Genomic DNA, 12,844 nt, shown 5'->3' with positions numbered 1-12,844 from the left:
GAGTGCAGTGGCACAATCTTGGCTCTCTGCAACCTCCACCTCCTGGGTTCAAGCAATTCTCCTGCCTCAGCCTCCTGAATAGCTAGGATTACAGGCGCATGCCACTACACTCAGCTAATTTTTTTGTATTTTTGGTAGAGATGCGGTTTCACTATGTTGGTCAGGCTGGTCTCCAACTCCTGACCTCATAATCTGTCTGCCTTGGCCTCCCAAATTGCTGGGATTACAGGCATGAGCCACCGCGCCCAACCAGCTGACACCTCTTTTTCAGTTTAGTTCCTAAATTGAAGCCAAAGTCTCCATATATTAATCTTTATTTGATTTAGAAGAGATGGTAGGGGGGTGGGAAAGACTATAACCATATCTATTGCAAGATCTCAGAAAAGAAAATTAGAACAAGGTATCTCAAAGAATTTCAGTATCAGTGATCCACTTACCACCTTAGGAGACCCCAGGATCCCAGGGGAAAACAACTTGCTCAAAATTCAGATAAAGATCTTTCTAAATGCCAAGGCCAAATGTCTCCTTAGAGAACACCAAGGGAAATGTGTATGTCCTAATTTCCCTCCCTTCTCTACTTATGGCCCACTTCCATCACATTCAGCCAGGGGTTTACTGCCTCAGGCCTTTGAAGAGTCAGAATACTATTCCCATTTCTAGCCAATTTCAGTTGCTTTTGTTTAGTGTCAAGTTCATTTGCTTCATGAAGTCCTCCAAGAATGAGTATGTTTTTGACTCAAATGCTGAAAGCAATGTGGTCAAGATTTCTTGATGTCTTGGTCTAATAGCAACTTATCAATCATGGCACTTTGGGCTATAAAAAAGACCACTTAAGTACTCTGTACTGAAATCAATCCCAAATGCAACCTGGACAAAACACCAGGATTAATTTTCTTGCCAGAGTCTTTGGACTTTTTGCCCTTTCCTTGCAACCCCATTATGGTCATGTGCTGCATAATGATGTTTCAGTCAATGACAGTGGTCCCATAAGATTATAATACTGTATATTGGGCTGGGTGCGGTGGCTCAAGCCTGTAATCCCAGCACTTTGGGAGGCCAAAGTGGGCATATCACTTGAGGTCAGGAGTTCAAGACCAGCCTGGCCAACATGGTGAAACCCCATCTCTACTAAAAATACAAAAATTAGCCGGGCATGGTGGTAGTTGCCTGTAGTCCCAGCTACTCAGGAGGCTGAGGCAGGAGAATGGCGTGAACCCGGGAGGCGGAGTTTGCAGTGAGCTGAGATCCGGCCACAGCACTCCAGCCTGGGCGGCAGAGCGAGACTCCGTCTCAAAAAAAAAAAAAAAAAAAAACTGTATATTGGCCAGGAGCAGTGGCTCACGCCTGTAATCCCAGCACTTTCGGAGGCCAAAGTGGGCATATCACATGAGGCCAGGAGTTTTGAGACTAGCCTGGTCAACATGGCAAAACCCTGTCTTTATTAAACATACAAAAATTAGCCGGCTGTGGTGGTGCACATCTGTAATCCCAGCTACTCGGGAGGCTGAAGCATGAGAATTACTTGAATCCAGAAGTTGGAGGTTGCAGTGAGCTTAGATCACACCACTGTACTCCAGCCTAGGTGACAGAGCAAGACTGTCTCAAACACACACACACACACACACACACAACCACAGAAACAACAACAAAAATCCAAACACCAACCCTGTATCTTCACTGTGTCTTTTCTATGTTCAGTTATGTTTAGATACACAAACACTTTCCATTGTGTCCAACTGCCTACAGTATTCAGTATAGTCACATGCTATACAGGTTTGTAGACTAGAAGCAATAGGCTATACCACACAGCCTAGGTGTGTATATGCTTTATCATCTAGATTTGTGTAAATACACCTATGAATTTTGCACAACAAATCACCTAATGACACATTTCTCAGAATGCATCCTCATTATTAAGTGGCTCATGACTATAATAGGTGGAACAAATACCTTTGTAAGAGTGGGAAGAAATTAAGTGTGAAGGCAATAGTGAGGAACTTAGAACAGGGGCCAAAAGACTAGAAGGGGCTGACAGAAGACAAAAACTTATGACAGCAGGAGATAAACCTTGCATTTGTAAACAATAGAGCAATGACCTTCATGAAGAAGTAAAGAACCTTGGTCTTCTGAGATTTAGATGTTGACATATACAAGATAGTAAGAATAGAGCAAGGTATGTAAGAAGGAGACGTGATAAATGATTGCTAAATGGAAATTAGTAAAGAACACTGTTAAGAGTGCTATTTAAAAAACTCTATCATCCAGTGGCTCATGACTCTAATCCCAATACTTTGGGAGGCCAAGGCAGGCGGATCATGAGGTCAAGAGATCAAGACCATCCTGGCCAACATGGTGAAACCCCATCTCTACGTTAATAACAATACAAAAATTAGTGGGGCGTGGTGGCGCATGCCTGTAGTTCCAGCTATGTGGGAGGCTGAGGCAGAAGAATCACTTGAACCTGGGAGGCAGAGGTTGCAGTGAGCCGAGATTGTGCCACTGCACTCCAGTCTGGCAACAGACGGAGACTCTGTCTCAAAAAACAAACAAACAAACAAACAACAACTCCATCATCAGGCTAAAAAGACAGATTATGGTATAGGAAATGCTTTCAGTACGTCATGAAGAACCTTATCTGGCAGCTCTAGGTTGGGGTATCAAACCATCCTGAACAACATACTGATAAGGCAAGACTGTGAACAGATACCTAAAAGGGTAGTAGTACTTTGTAGGGGAGAAGTTGAAAACCAGGTAACAGTAGTTATTCAAATGATAAAATGGACATCAAATCTCTGTTAATTACCTAGTCCTTCCCTGAGCAATATGAATGATTTGGACTTGGGAAAATTTAGTATATGACAGCATATGCTATTCACCAAAAAATCCAATGGTTAATTCAGTCTTCATCTGAACTCTTCTTATTTGATTTATCAGCAACATTCAACATAGTTAGTTGCTTCTTCACCTGATTTCCTAGGATCACCCTCTCTTGGTTTTCCTTCTGCCTCAACTGGTCACTCCTTCTTGATCTCCTTTTTGGATACTCTCCTTGATTCTTTTTGTTTTCTTGCTATGCTGCCCAGGCTGGAGTGCAGTGGCTACTCACAGTTGGAATCATAGCACATTACAGCCCTGAACTAATAGGTTCAAGTGATCCTCCCACCTCAGTCTCTCAAGTAGCTGGACTACAGGTGCATGCCACCATACCCAGCTTCCTCCCCTTGACTTCTAAAGATTGGAATACCTTAAGGGCTCAATCCTGACTAACTATACACACTTATTTGGTAAGCTCACCCAGTCTTATGGCTTTATACTATCTACATGTTATCCAAACTTAAAATTGTTATTTCTAGTCCAGACCTTTCTCTTGAACTCTAGACCTTCAAACCATTCAACACTTCTCCCTGGATGTTTAAGAAACATCTTGAACTACCTGCACTGCCTTCTTCCCCGATCTTTGAGGAAATCCTGATGGTTTTACCTTCAAAATGTATCTAGAATCCAACCTCTATTACCCTGGTTCAAGCCATCATCACCATTCACCTGTATCAAATGAGACCCCTACTAGTTCTCATTTCTATTCTTGGCAGCCCCATTCCTACCATCAATCCTCAACTCAGCAGCCAGAGTGATCCTTTTAAAACAAGTCAGATCATGCCATTCCTCTGCTCGAAATCCTCTAATGTCACCCCATTTCCTCAGTAAGAGCTTACATGATTGCACACCCGCCTTGCTTCACTCATCACTGACTTCATCTCCCACTATTATCCCCATCCCCTACTCTGCCTTAACACCTTGACTTCCTTGCTGTTTATCAAATACACCAGGTATACTCTTACTTCAGGACCTTCATGCTGGCTCTCCCTGAAATGCTCTTCTACCAAATTTCTGCATGGCCAGCTCCTTAAGCACTTTGAGGCTTTTACTCAGATATGAACTTCTCAATAAGGCCTATACTAAATATTCTGTATACAACTGCAACACCCCAGGCCCCCAATACCACCCCAGGCCGCCCAATACCACTTCCTATCTTCCTTACTCTGTTCTCCTTTTTCTATAGCACTTCTAACCTTTTAAACATACTACATAATTTACTATGTTTATTGTTCATTGTTTCCCCTGCTAGAACATAAGCTCCACGATAGCAGGGCTTCTGTCTCCACTGTATCCCTAGTCTCTAGAACTGTGCCTAGCACAGAGTAAGGTTTTTAATAAATATATGATGAAATGAAAAGATGTGAGTGTATTAGATGGTGGAACACAAGCATGCAGGAAAAAAAATCTCCACATATGTGTTCCATCACCCAATAAGTGTTTCTTTTTCTCCAATCTTCCTGCAGTCAATTTCATATCTTTTTTTTTTTTTTTTGGAGACAGGGTCTCATTCTGTTCCCCAGGCTGGAGTGCAGTGGCATGATTTTGGCTCACAGTAATCCCACCTCCCAGGCTCAAGCAATCTTCCTACCTCAGCCTCCCCAGTAGCTGGGACTATAGGGACATGGCGCCACGCCTGGCTAATTTTTTGTATTTTTTGTAGAGATAGGGTTTCGCCATGTTGCTCAGGCTGGTCTCAAACTCTTGGGCTCAAACAATCCTCCTGCCTTGGCCCTCCGAAGTGCTGGGATTACAGCTGTGAGCCACCTAATCCAGCCCAGATATTCTTTTTTTTTTTTTTTAAGATGGAGTCTCACCAGGCTGGAGTGCAGTGGTGTGATCTCACTGCAACCTCCGCCTACCGGGGGTTCAAGTGATTCTCCTGCCTCAGCTTCCCAAGTAGCTGAGACTACTGGCACGCACCACCATGCCCAGCTAATTTTTGTATTTTTAGTAGAGATGGGATTTCGCCATGTTGGCCAGCATGGTCTCAATCTCTCAACCTCGTGATCTACCCACCTTGGCCTCCCAAAGTGCTGGGATTACAGGCATGGAGCCACTGCGCCTGGCCTAGATATTCTTCTACAGCATTTTTACTATAATGTAGTAAGTAGGAGCAGAGAAATAAAGGGGCTGAAATCCTACCTATCCTTCAGGGTCCTCTGAAATGCTAACTGCATGAAAATTTTACCAGTCTCCCCAAGTCTCTTCAAGACCTCCTTCATCATCTTTTTTATAGGCCTCAGAAGCCACTTTTACATTGAGCGTATGTGTCTGTGTGTGTGCTCATGCACATCCTTTTTGTCTTCTCTGTTATACTGGAAGCTCTCTGAAGGCAAAAAAATGTTCATTTTTCAGTGGCCCATAGAGCTTTACATGATGTCTTATCTAAGGATACTCAATAAGTGAACAAATTGAAATTAAAGCCCTCATCATCCTCTTTGGGATAAAGCTTGAAGCTTAAAGCTATCTGCTAAAATGAGGTTTGGTAAGCAGATTTAAGACAATCTGTTTCATTCTTGACTCCACTGGTAGAATTAAGAGTTTACTGCAAGGGCTGGATGTGGTAGCTCATGCCTATAATCCCAGCACTTTGGGAGGCCAAGACAGGCGGATCACCTGAGTTCGAGGAGTTCGAGATCAGCCTGACCAACATGGAGAAACCCCGTCTCTATTAAAAATACAAAATTAGCTGGGTGTGGTGGCACATGCCTGTAAACCCAGCTACTCAGGAGGCTAAGGCAGGAGAATCGCTTGAACCCGGGAGGCAGAGGTTCCAGTGAGCCGAGATCGTGCCGTTGCACTCCAGCCTGGGCAACAAGAATGAAACTCCATCTCAAAAAAAAAAAAAGTTTACGGCAAGACAAGAGACTACTTCTTTTCCTGGTACATCTAGAAAAGGTAACCAAGCCTCTTAGCATTTCAAAAAGGCCCAAGTTAACAGTTGCAGGGTCTTCTAGTCTCAAACCATAAAGAGAAGGACAATCAAGGATACTGACAATACAGACAGAGCAGTGACTGCCTCCTGGAGACCACATAACCACTTAAGAGATGAGAAAAGCCAGATGGGGATAGCCAATGCTGTCAGTACAGCTCAAAGAGCTCCACAGGCATCAATGCTTTGCTGCACAAAAAAGTCAGTTATGCTGAGTTCTTCTTTCATCATATGTGCCTCACATGTGTTTATAACCAACTACTTGCAACCAATTAAAAACAGCTGTTTTTTCCAATTACATGGGAGGAAAAAGCAGATACCTAAGCCTAAGTCACTGAGAGTAAATACATGTCTAGAAAAAGAAGACAGAGCACACAAACATATGCAGGCCCATAAAAATGCATTTACAGCTGTTTCCAGCCTACTTCATCAGCCTACTGCCAGTGGGGGCAGTTGCAGTGACTTGGCAGTAAAAATACATGTTTTTCCTTTCCATTCAGGGAAAAATTTGTCACATAAGAGAACCCTCTTGAACTACTGATGAGTCAAGGGCAGCCTTCATGCAAGAACAACTCAATCAGCCATTCCAGGAGGGTAGCAAGGAAGGACAATGTCTTGATCTCTAAGGAGTTATTAAAAGGTGAGAGTGTAGACATGCAGTCTCATTCTTTCATTCTGTTGTTGAAGTGTGCAGCCTCAAACTCCTGGGCTCAAGCAATACTCTTGCCTCAGCCTCCTGAGCAACTGGGACTACAGGCATATGCCACCATGCCCAGTTTTCTTTCTTTCTTTTTATTATTAGAGACACAGTCTTGCTGTGTTGCTCAGGCTGGTCTCAAACTCATGGGCTCAACTGATCTTCCTGCCTCAGCCTCCCAAAGTGCCAGGATTACACGTACGAGCCATTGTGCCTAGTAGCAGTTAGTTTTAAAAAAAAATTTTGTGAAGACAGGGTTCCACTATGTTGCTCAGGATGGTCTCAAACTCCTAAGGCATCAAGCAATCCTCCCACCTCAGCCTTCCAAAGTGCTGGGATTATAGGCATGTGCCACTGTGCCCAGCCGAGAAGGTTTTCTTAGTGAGGAATAACAGTCATTCAGTAGCTACTAAGTACTCTCACAATAATCCTAAGAAAGTACTATTATTGGTGGTGGTGTTAAAATCCTTATTTCACAGGAGTTTGGTAAGATTAGGAAATTTTTCCAAAGCCCCCAGTTGGAAGATAAATGGATCAGGAATTTAAAGCCAGTCCTAACAACTCTATCACATTATGCTTCTTTCCATAAATAAGAAGGTCTTAGAGTAAGAGGTAGCTCAAGAAAAGCAACTTGACCTGTGAAAACCCTAAAGCCCTTTCTAACAAGAATTCAGGGAAAGAGAAGGGAAAGGCAAAATAAATATTTTCAAGAGACACCTACCAACCTTCCCCGCACATTGCCAAATCCATTACTTCCACACCTAACTTACTAGGGAAAAAATGCTTTGGAAATGAAGGATCTACACTGATCTTACTATATATAGCAGTAACAATGTCTTATATTTGAATATGCATTGTTTTCAGAAAGCTTCCAAGATTATTAAATCATCACACAATATAAGGCAGGGGAGGGAGACATTTTATATAAGAAACTGAGGCTCAGACAAATACTATTATGTAACTTGCTAAAAATCAGTTATGTAGTTAGTGGTAGTTAAGTTCAAGTTAGAGGACTTGAATCCAGGTATGATTTTAAGTCTAATGCTCCTTTCAATATGTAACACTGGCTCTATATGTAACTGCTAGTCTATTTATTTTATTTTCAGAATTGCAACATAAAAACAGATGCCCTTCCTACCTACTTTAGAGGTCATAGACATATTCCAATGGACTTTTTCTTTGCCACAGCAAAGTTCCCAGTTCTAGTTCTATTCCTTCCTCTAATTCTTATTTTTATTTTTATTTTTTTGTTTTTATTTTTTGAGCTGGAGTCTCCTCTGTCACTCAAGCTGGAGTGCAGTGGTGCAATCTCGGCTCATTGCAACCTCTCCCTCCCGGGTTCAAGCAATTCTCCTGCCACAGCCTCCCAAGTAGCTGGGATGATGGGTGTGCACCACTATGCCCGGCTAATTTTTGAATTTTTAGTAAAGACAGTGTTTCACTATGTCGGCCAGGTTGGTCTCAAACTCCTGACCTCAAGTGATCTGCCCCCCTCAGCCTCCCAAAGTGCCAGGATTACAGGCATGAGCCACTGTGCCTGGCCCCTTCCTCTAATTTTTAAAGGGATTTTTAGAATGAGTTATTTAAAATCAACTAAAAAATTGGACCTGATCTTCCCTGGTAGCAAGTTTTATAGTAGATATAGGTCTTATATATTGAAATGATCTCCTCAGCCCACTAGGAAGTCCTGTTGGAAAGACCTATATAGTACTGTTTATACCGCAAATAAATTTCATCTCTTTGGAGTTTGTATAGCAAAAAAACAAAGACTGATTAACAGTCTTCCTGAGCAGGAGTGTGCAGAAGAAAAAGATGGCCTTGACTTTGGCTAACACTCAGGACTGCTCTCCATCTCATTCTCTCAGCACTCAGCACGCACATGAAACACACAGCAGGCATCAAATAAATGCTGACTGCTTGTCATCTAGAGTCTAGTTCTGATTATGTCATTAGGTATACAATGGCAAGTCAGCTTTCCCTTACTAGCCTGCCTTAGAATCATATATCCAATAGGTGAGAGAAAGAGGGAAAGACAGAGAGAGAAAATGAATGAATGAATGAATGTGTACACACTTATCCTTGGCCCATGATTATTTAAGTCAAAAATACATTAGATTGGATTAAGAGTTTCCTGACAAGATTTTCCTCATCTAAGCATTCAAAGTTAGAACTCAAGGGATGCATCCAGCCCACAGATATCTTGTTAGGCTTACTGAACTTTGCTAAATATTTTTTATAGCTATGCATTAATTGCCAACATTTTAAAATTGAGGTATTACATATAAAAATGGGAGGTACCAAGTATTCCTGAAGCCAGGTTGAAGAGTAGGGCTGAAAACAGGAGGAGTTAAAACCATGTATAAAGCATGGTTAAAACTCTTCCCTTGAGTCCACATGGCCAGGAAACCATCCTTTCCCCACATAAGCAGAAGTCTGGGGGTTGCCAACTGACACTGACCCAAGAGGTTTTAGACTGGGGATACAAGGCACAGTTGGGGGGTAGGATTAAACAAAAATCTTCATATAGATCTGTAAGACCCACAGCCTCATTTCCCTATTTGGCTCTTAGAGCCATAGTTTAATTACCAGGCAAATACTCTCTAGGTAGGAGAATGAAGATTCCTCTCTTGGGAAACTGATTGATTTCAATAGTAGAAAGTCAACACAGAATGTCTAATATTGAAAATCCAAAAATATTATAAGCATGTTATAGGCAAAGGTAGAGAAAGGGACTGCTGTGCTTTTAAAAAATAAGCTTTATAATATTATTTGATTTAAAAATTATATAGCTCTATTACTTTGATTAAAAAAGTATTTAATTACAAAAATAGTGGAGGTAATAAAAAAGAACAAGAAGGAAGAATAGAAAGAAAAAGAGACGATCCATGAATATGAAAAAATAAAAGAGACCAGGCACAGTGATGCGCACCTGTAGTCCCAGATACTTGGGAGGCTTAGGCAGGAGAATTGCTTCAGCCCAGGAGCTCAAGGCTGTATGTAGTATGCTATGACTGTGCCTGTGAATAGCCACTGCACTCCAGCCTGGGCAACATAGCGAGACCCTGACTCTTTTTTTTTTTTTAAAGAGAGAGAAAAGAAAAAAAAAATGTGGGTGGGATCTGTCAGAATAGTGGCAGAAGGGCTGAATCCCCAAATGAGTCAAGACATGCAAAAAATAATCTTAAAAGATACTTTAGACACATACAGAGCAAGAGGATGATCAAAGGGACAGACTTGCTGTGATTGATGATGTGAGCTGAAGAGCGATACAGAGAAAACAAACCCTCAATTACAGTTAGTGAATCCAACAACAGGGATAGTCATAAGGTCTTGTCCTTGTGCACAAAGAAGCCCAAGTACCAAGTAAAGGATGGGGATGCAGAACCAACCACAGCCCATGTGGAAAGTATTAATAGATCATGGGTTCTGTGGCCTTTAAAAAAGCTTATGTGACACTGGGTGTACTTTCTGAAACACTGCATAGTGCACTTTAGAATAAAGCAGCCAAAGATTCTTATCTGGCCTGGTCAGACTAAATCTGCTAGATGTATTCCGTTAATCCATAAACAGGGGTAGAACAAATTCAGGAGAGAAAATCAGTACAGCAGAGGAATTGACATAATTATTTTTTAAGGAACTACTAACTAAACTTAGGGGTACTATCTCTGGAGAACATCTAGAAGGTGACATGAGAACTTCCTTATAAGAAGGGCAAGGGACACTAGGGATGCATGTGCACAGAGAAAAGTGAGAACATAGTGAGAAGGTGGCCAAGGAGAGAGACATTGAGAGAAATCAAACTGGCCAGCACCTTGATCGTGGACTTCTAGCCTGCAGAACTGTGAGAAAATAAATTTCTGTTAAGCCACCCAGTCTATGATACTTTGTTACTGCAGCTCTGGCAGACTAGATGGTCCACATCCTAAATCAGTAAAGAAAGCAGCAGGGGGCCAGCCACAGTGGCTCATGCCATATACTTCCAGCACTTTGGGAGGCCAAGGTGGGACGATCACTTAAGCCCAGAGTTTGAGGCTACAGTGAACCAAGGTCATGCCACTCCACTCCAGCCTGGGCAAGAGAGTGAGACCCTATCTCTTACAAAAAAAAAAAAAAAAAAGAAAGCAGCAGGGAGAAGAAGAAAACCTATGATACTATTGCTAATTCTTTCCTATTATCTCTATTCAAACTTGAAAAAGATTCCAGAGAATAGTCCTGGGGAGAAGAAGGATTATCCTCATTCTATTTTTAAAGTCATACTAACTTAATAATTAAAAGCTTTCCAAGATCAGGTAAAAGATACAATTAAACCCAAAGATTACTTCTCAACCAATCAAGCTAGGATTTACAGGGGTGAGAGACTTGTATCTACAACTACCTCAAGTGCTAGAACTTCACTTTTTGTTCAGGTAGACTACTGCTGTTCCATTTGCTTGTGCTTCAAAGGTAAGCTGTTTCACTCATGCTTTCTAAATTCTAGAAGGGGAAAAGCCCTTTTGTAACTTGTTTAGTAACTAGACCGCAGCAAATGTTAAGTTATGCCAAAAGTGGGCCTCAACAGGTTTTGAAAGGCAGATATTTGGTAAGAATATTGTTAATTCAGCAATAGCCAAGAACTTCCCTAAACTCTGAGCACTACTATAGACATGTTTTGTGTAATATACTGGGCATAGTACTCTAATTTTCCTAAAGGCCATTTTTCAGCTTAATGTCATGTATCACCTGGAACAGATGGCTATATTGAGCTGTTTGAGTATTAAAAACAGACATTTTTCTACCATTAGGTAACACTCATTGAGCACACGAAGACACTATTATCAAGAATGAAGATTAAGAAACAAACCATCCTAAGAAAAAAAAGGTAAAACAAACAAACAAACAAAACAGCAAGTAAAAAGAACAAAGAGGTATGATTCACACTTTTGAAAGCTCAGATTGCTTAAATACAAATTTACGGAAAGCTGTAGGCTTTTTTCAGAATACAACTACAACAAATGCAGAAATATTTCTTCCTAATTTCTCTGACATCCTGGGTCAACAAAGCCCCAGGGAACATACCTGTCCATCAACAGAGAAAGCCTCCCTTTAGTTAACATGACCAGGGAGGACAAAGGAAAGAAAGAGCCCTACCAACTGTTGTAGAGTAATAAGCAAGAATATGAAGATGGATAATAAAAGGAAAGCATGTAAAAGCAAGACAAAAACATTCCAGGTGTGGGCTGGGCGTGGTGGCTCACGCCTGTAATTCCAACACTTTGGGAGGCTGAGGCGGGGAGACCATCTGAGGTCAGGAGTTCGAGACCAGCCTGGCCAACACGGTGAAACCCTGTTTCTACTAAAAATACAAAAAATTAGCCAGTGTGGTGGCGTGCGCCTGTAATCCCAGCTGCTCAGGAGGATGAGGCAGGAGAATCACTTGAACCTGGGAGGCAGAGGTTGCAGTGAGCCGAGATACCACCAATGCACTCCGGCCTGGGCAACAAGAGAGAAACTCCATCTCAAAAAAAAAAAATCCAGGTGTGAAATAGGAGGAGATTGGAAATAAAGGACATAAAGGAGTTCTATGAAGTCTGAAGAAAGGTTCTTAGGAGGAAAAAAAAAATCTAAGCATCATTTATGTCAGATAAAGCTATGTCTGAGGGATATAGTTTAATCTGGTTTATAATTTTTATTTTTAAATTTCCTTTGGTCACAGCTTATGTCAGAAGAGAAGTGTTGTCCTCTACTGCTAAAGATCTGTCCCCTCAGGGCACAGCATACCAAACGTCAACAGGGCCAGCAATAGCAGTATGTTCATATGAAGGATATACTCACCTGCTTCTGGATCTGCCGGAATTCTCCACATGTACAGGTTGAAGTCATCAGAGCCTGAAAGGATATACTGTTGGAACAAAAAAAATACAGATAATATTATATATTATAACATAGAATAAGTACAATATATAATATAATAATAAACATATTAATTTTTTTTGAGATGGAGTCTTGCTCTGTTGTCCAGACTGGAATGCAGTGGTGCAATCTCAGCTCACTGCAACATCCGGCTCCTGGGCTCAAGTGATTCTCCTGCCTCAACCTCCTGAGTAGCTGGGACTACAGGTGCATGCCACCACGCCCAGCTAATTTTTTGTATTTTTCAGTAAAGATGGGGTTTCACCATGTTGGCCAGGCTGGTCTCAAACTCCTGACCTCAGGTGATCTGCCCACCTTGGCCTCCCAAAGTGCTGGGATTACAGGTGTGAGTCACCACAATTGGCCTAAACATATTGATTTTTAATACATCTATCTGTACAGAGATTTCCTTTAAATAAACAACATAAATGGGCATATATTTATAAGGC

General features: G+C 41.6%; 1 protein-coding gene across 3 annotated transcripts in view; it reads right to left on the bottom strand.

Moving 5' to 3' along the window:
• Positions 1–12,844, bottom strand: part of DCAF5 (DDB1 and CUL4 associated factor 5) — a 108,531-nt gene that overhangs the window by 15,858 nt on the left and 79,829 nt on the right. For all 3 annotated transcript variants that reach the window (XM_011949687.1, XM_011949688.1, XM_011949689.1), the window contains exon 7: positions 12,318–12,384. In XM_011949687.1, the coding sequence (XP_011805077.1) occupies positions 12,318–12,384 (67 nt within the window). The remainder of the gene's footprint in view (positions 1–12,317; positions 12,385–12,844) is intronic.

The sequence above is a fragment of the Colobus angolensis genome, unplaced genomic scaffold (assembly GCF_000951035.1).
Source record: "Colobus angolensis palliatus isolate OR3802 unplaced genomic scaffold, Cang.pa_1.0 Scaffold3, whole genome shotgun sequence".
NCBI lineage: Eukaryota > Metazoa > Chordata > Mammalia > Primates > Cercopithecidae > Colobus > Colobus angolensis.
Note: the sequence above shows the minus strand (reverse complement) of the source record. Positions and strands in the feature narration are given on the sequence as shown.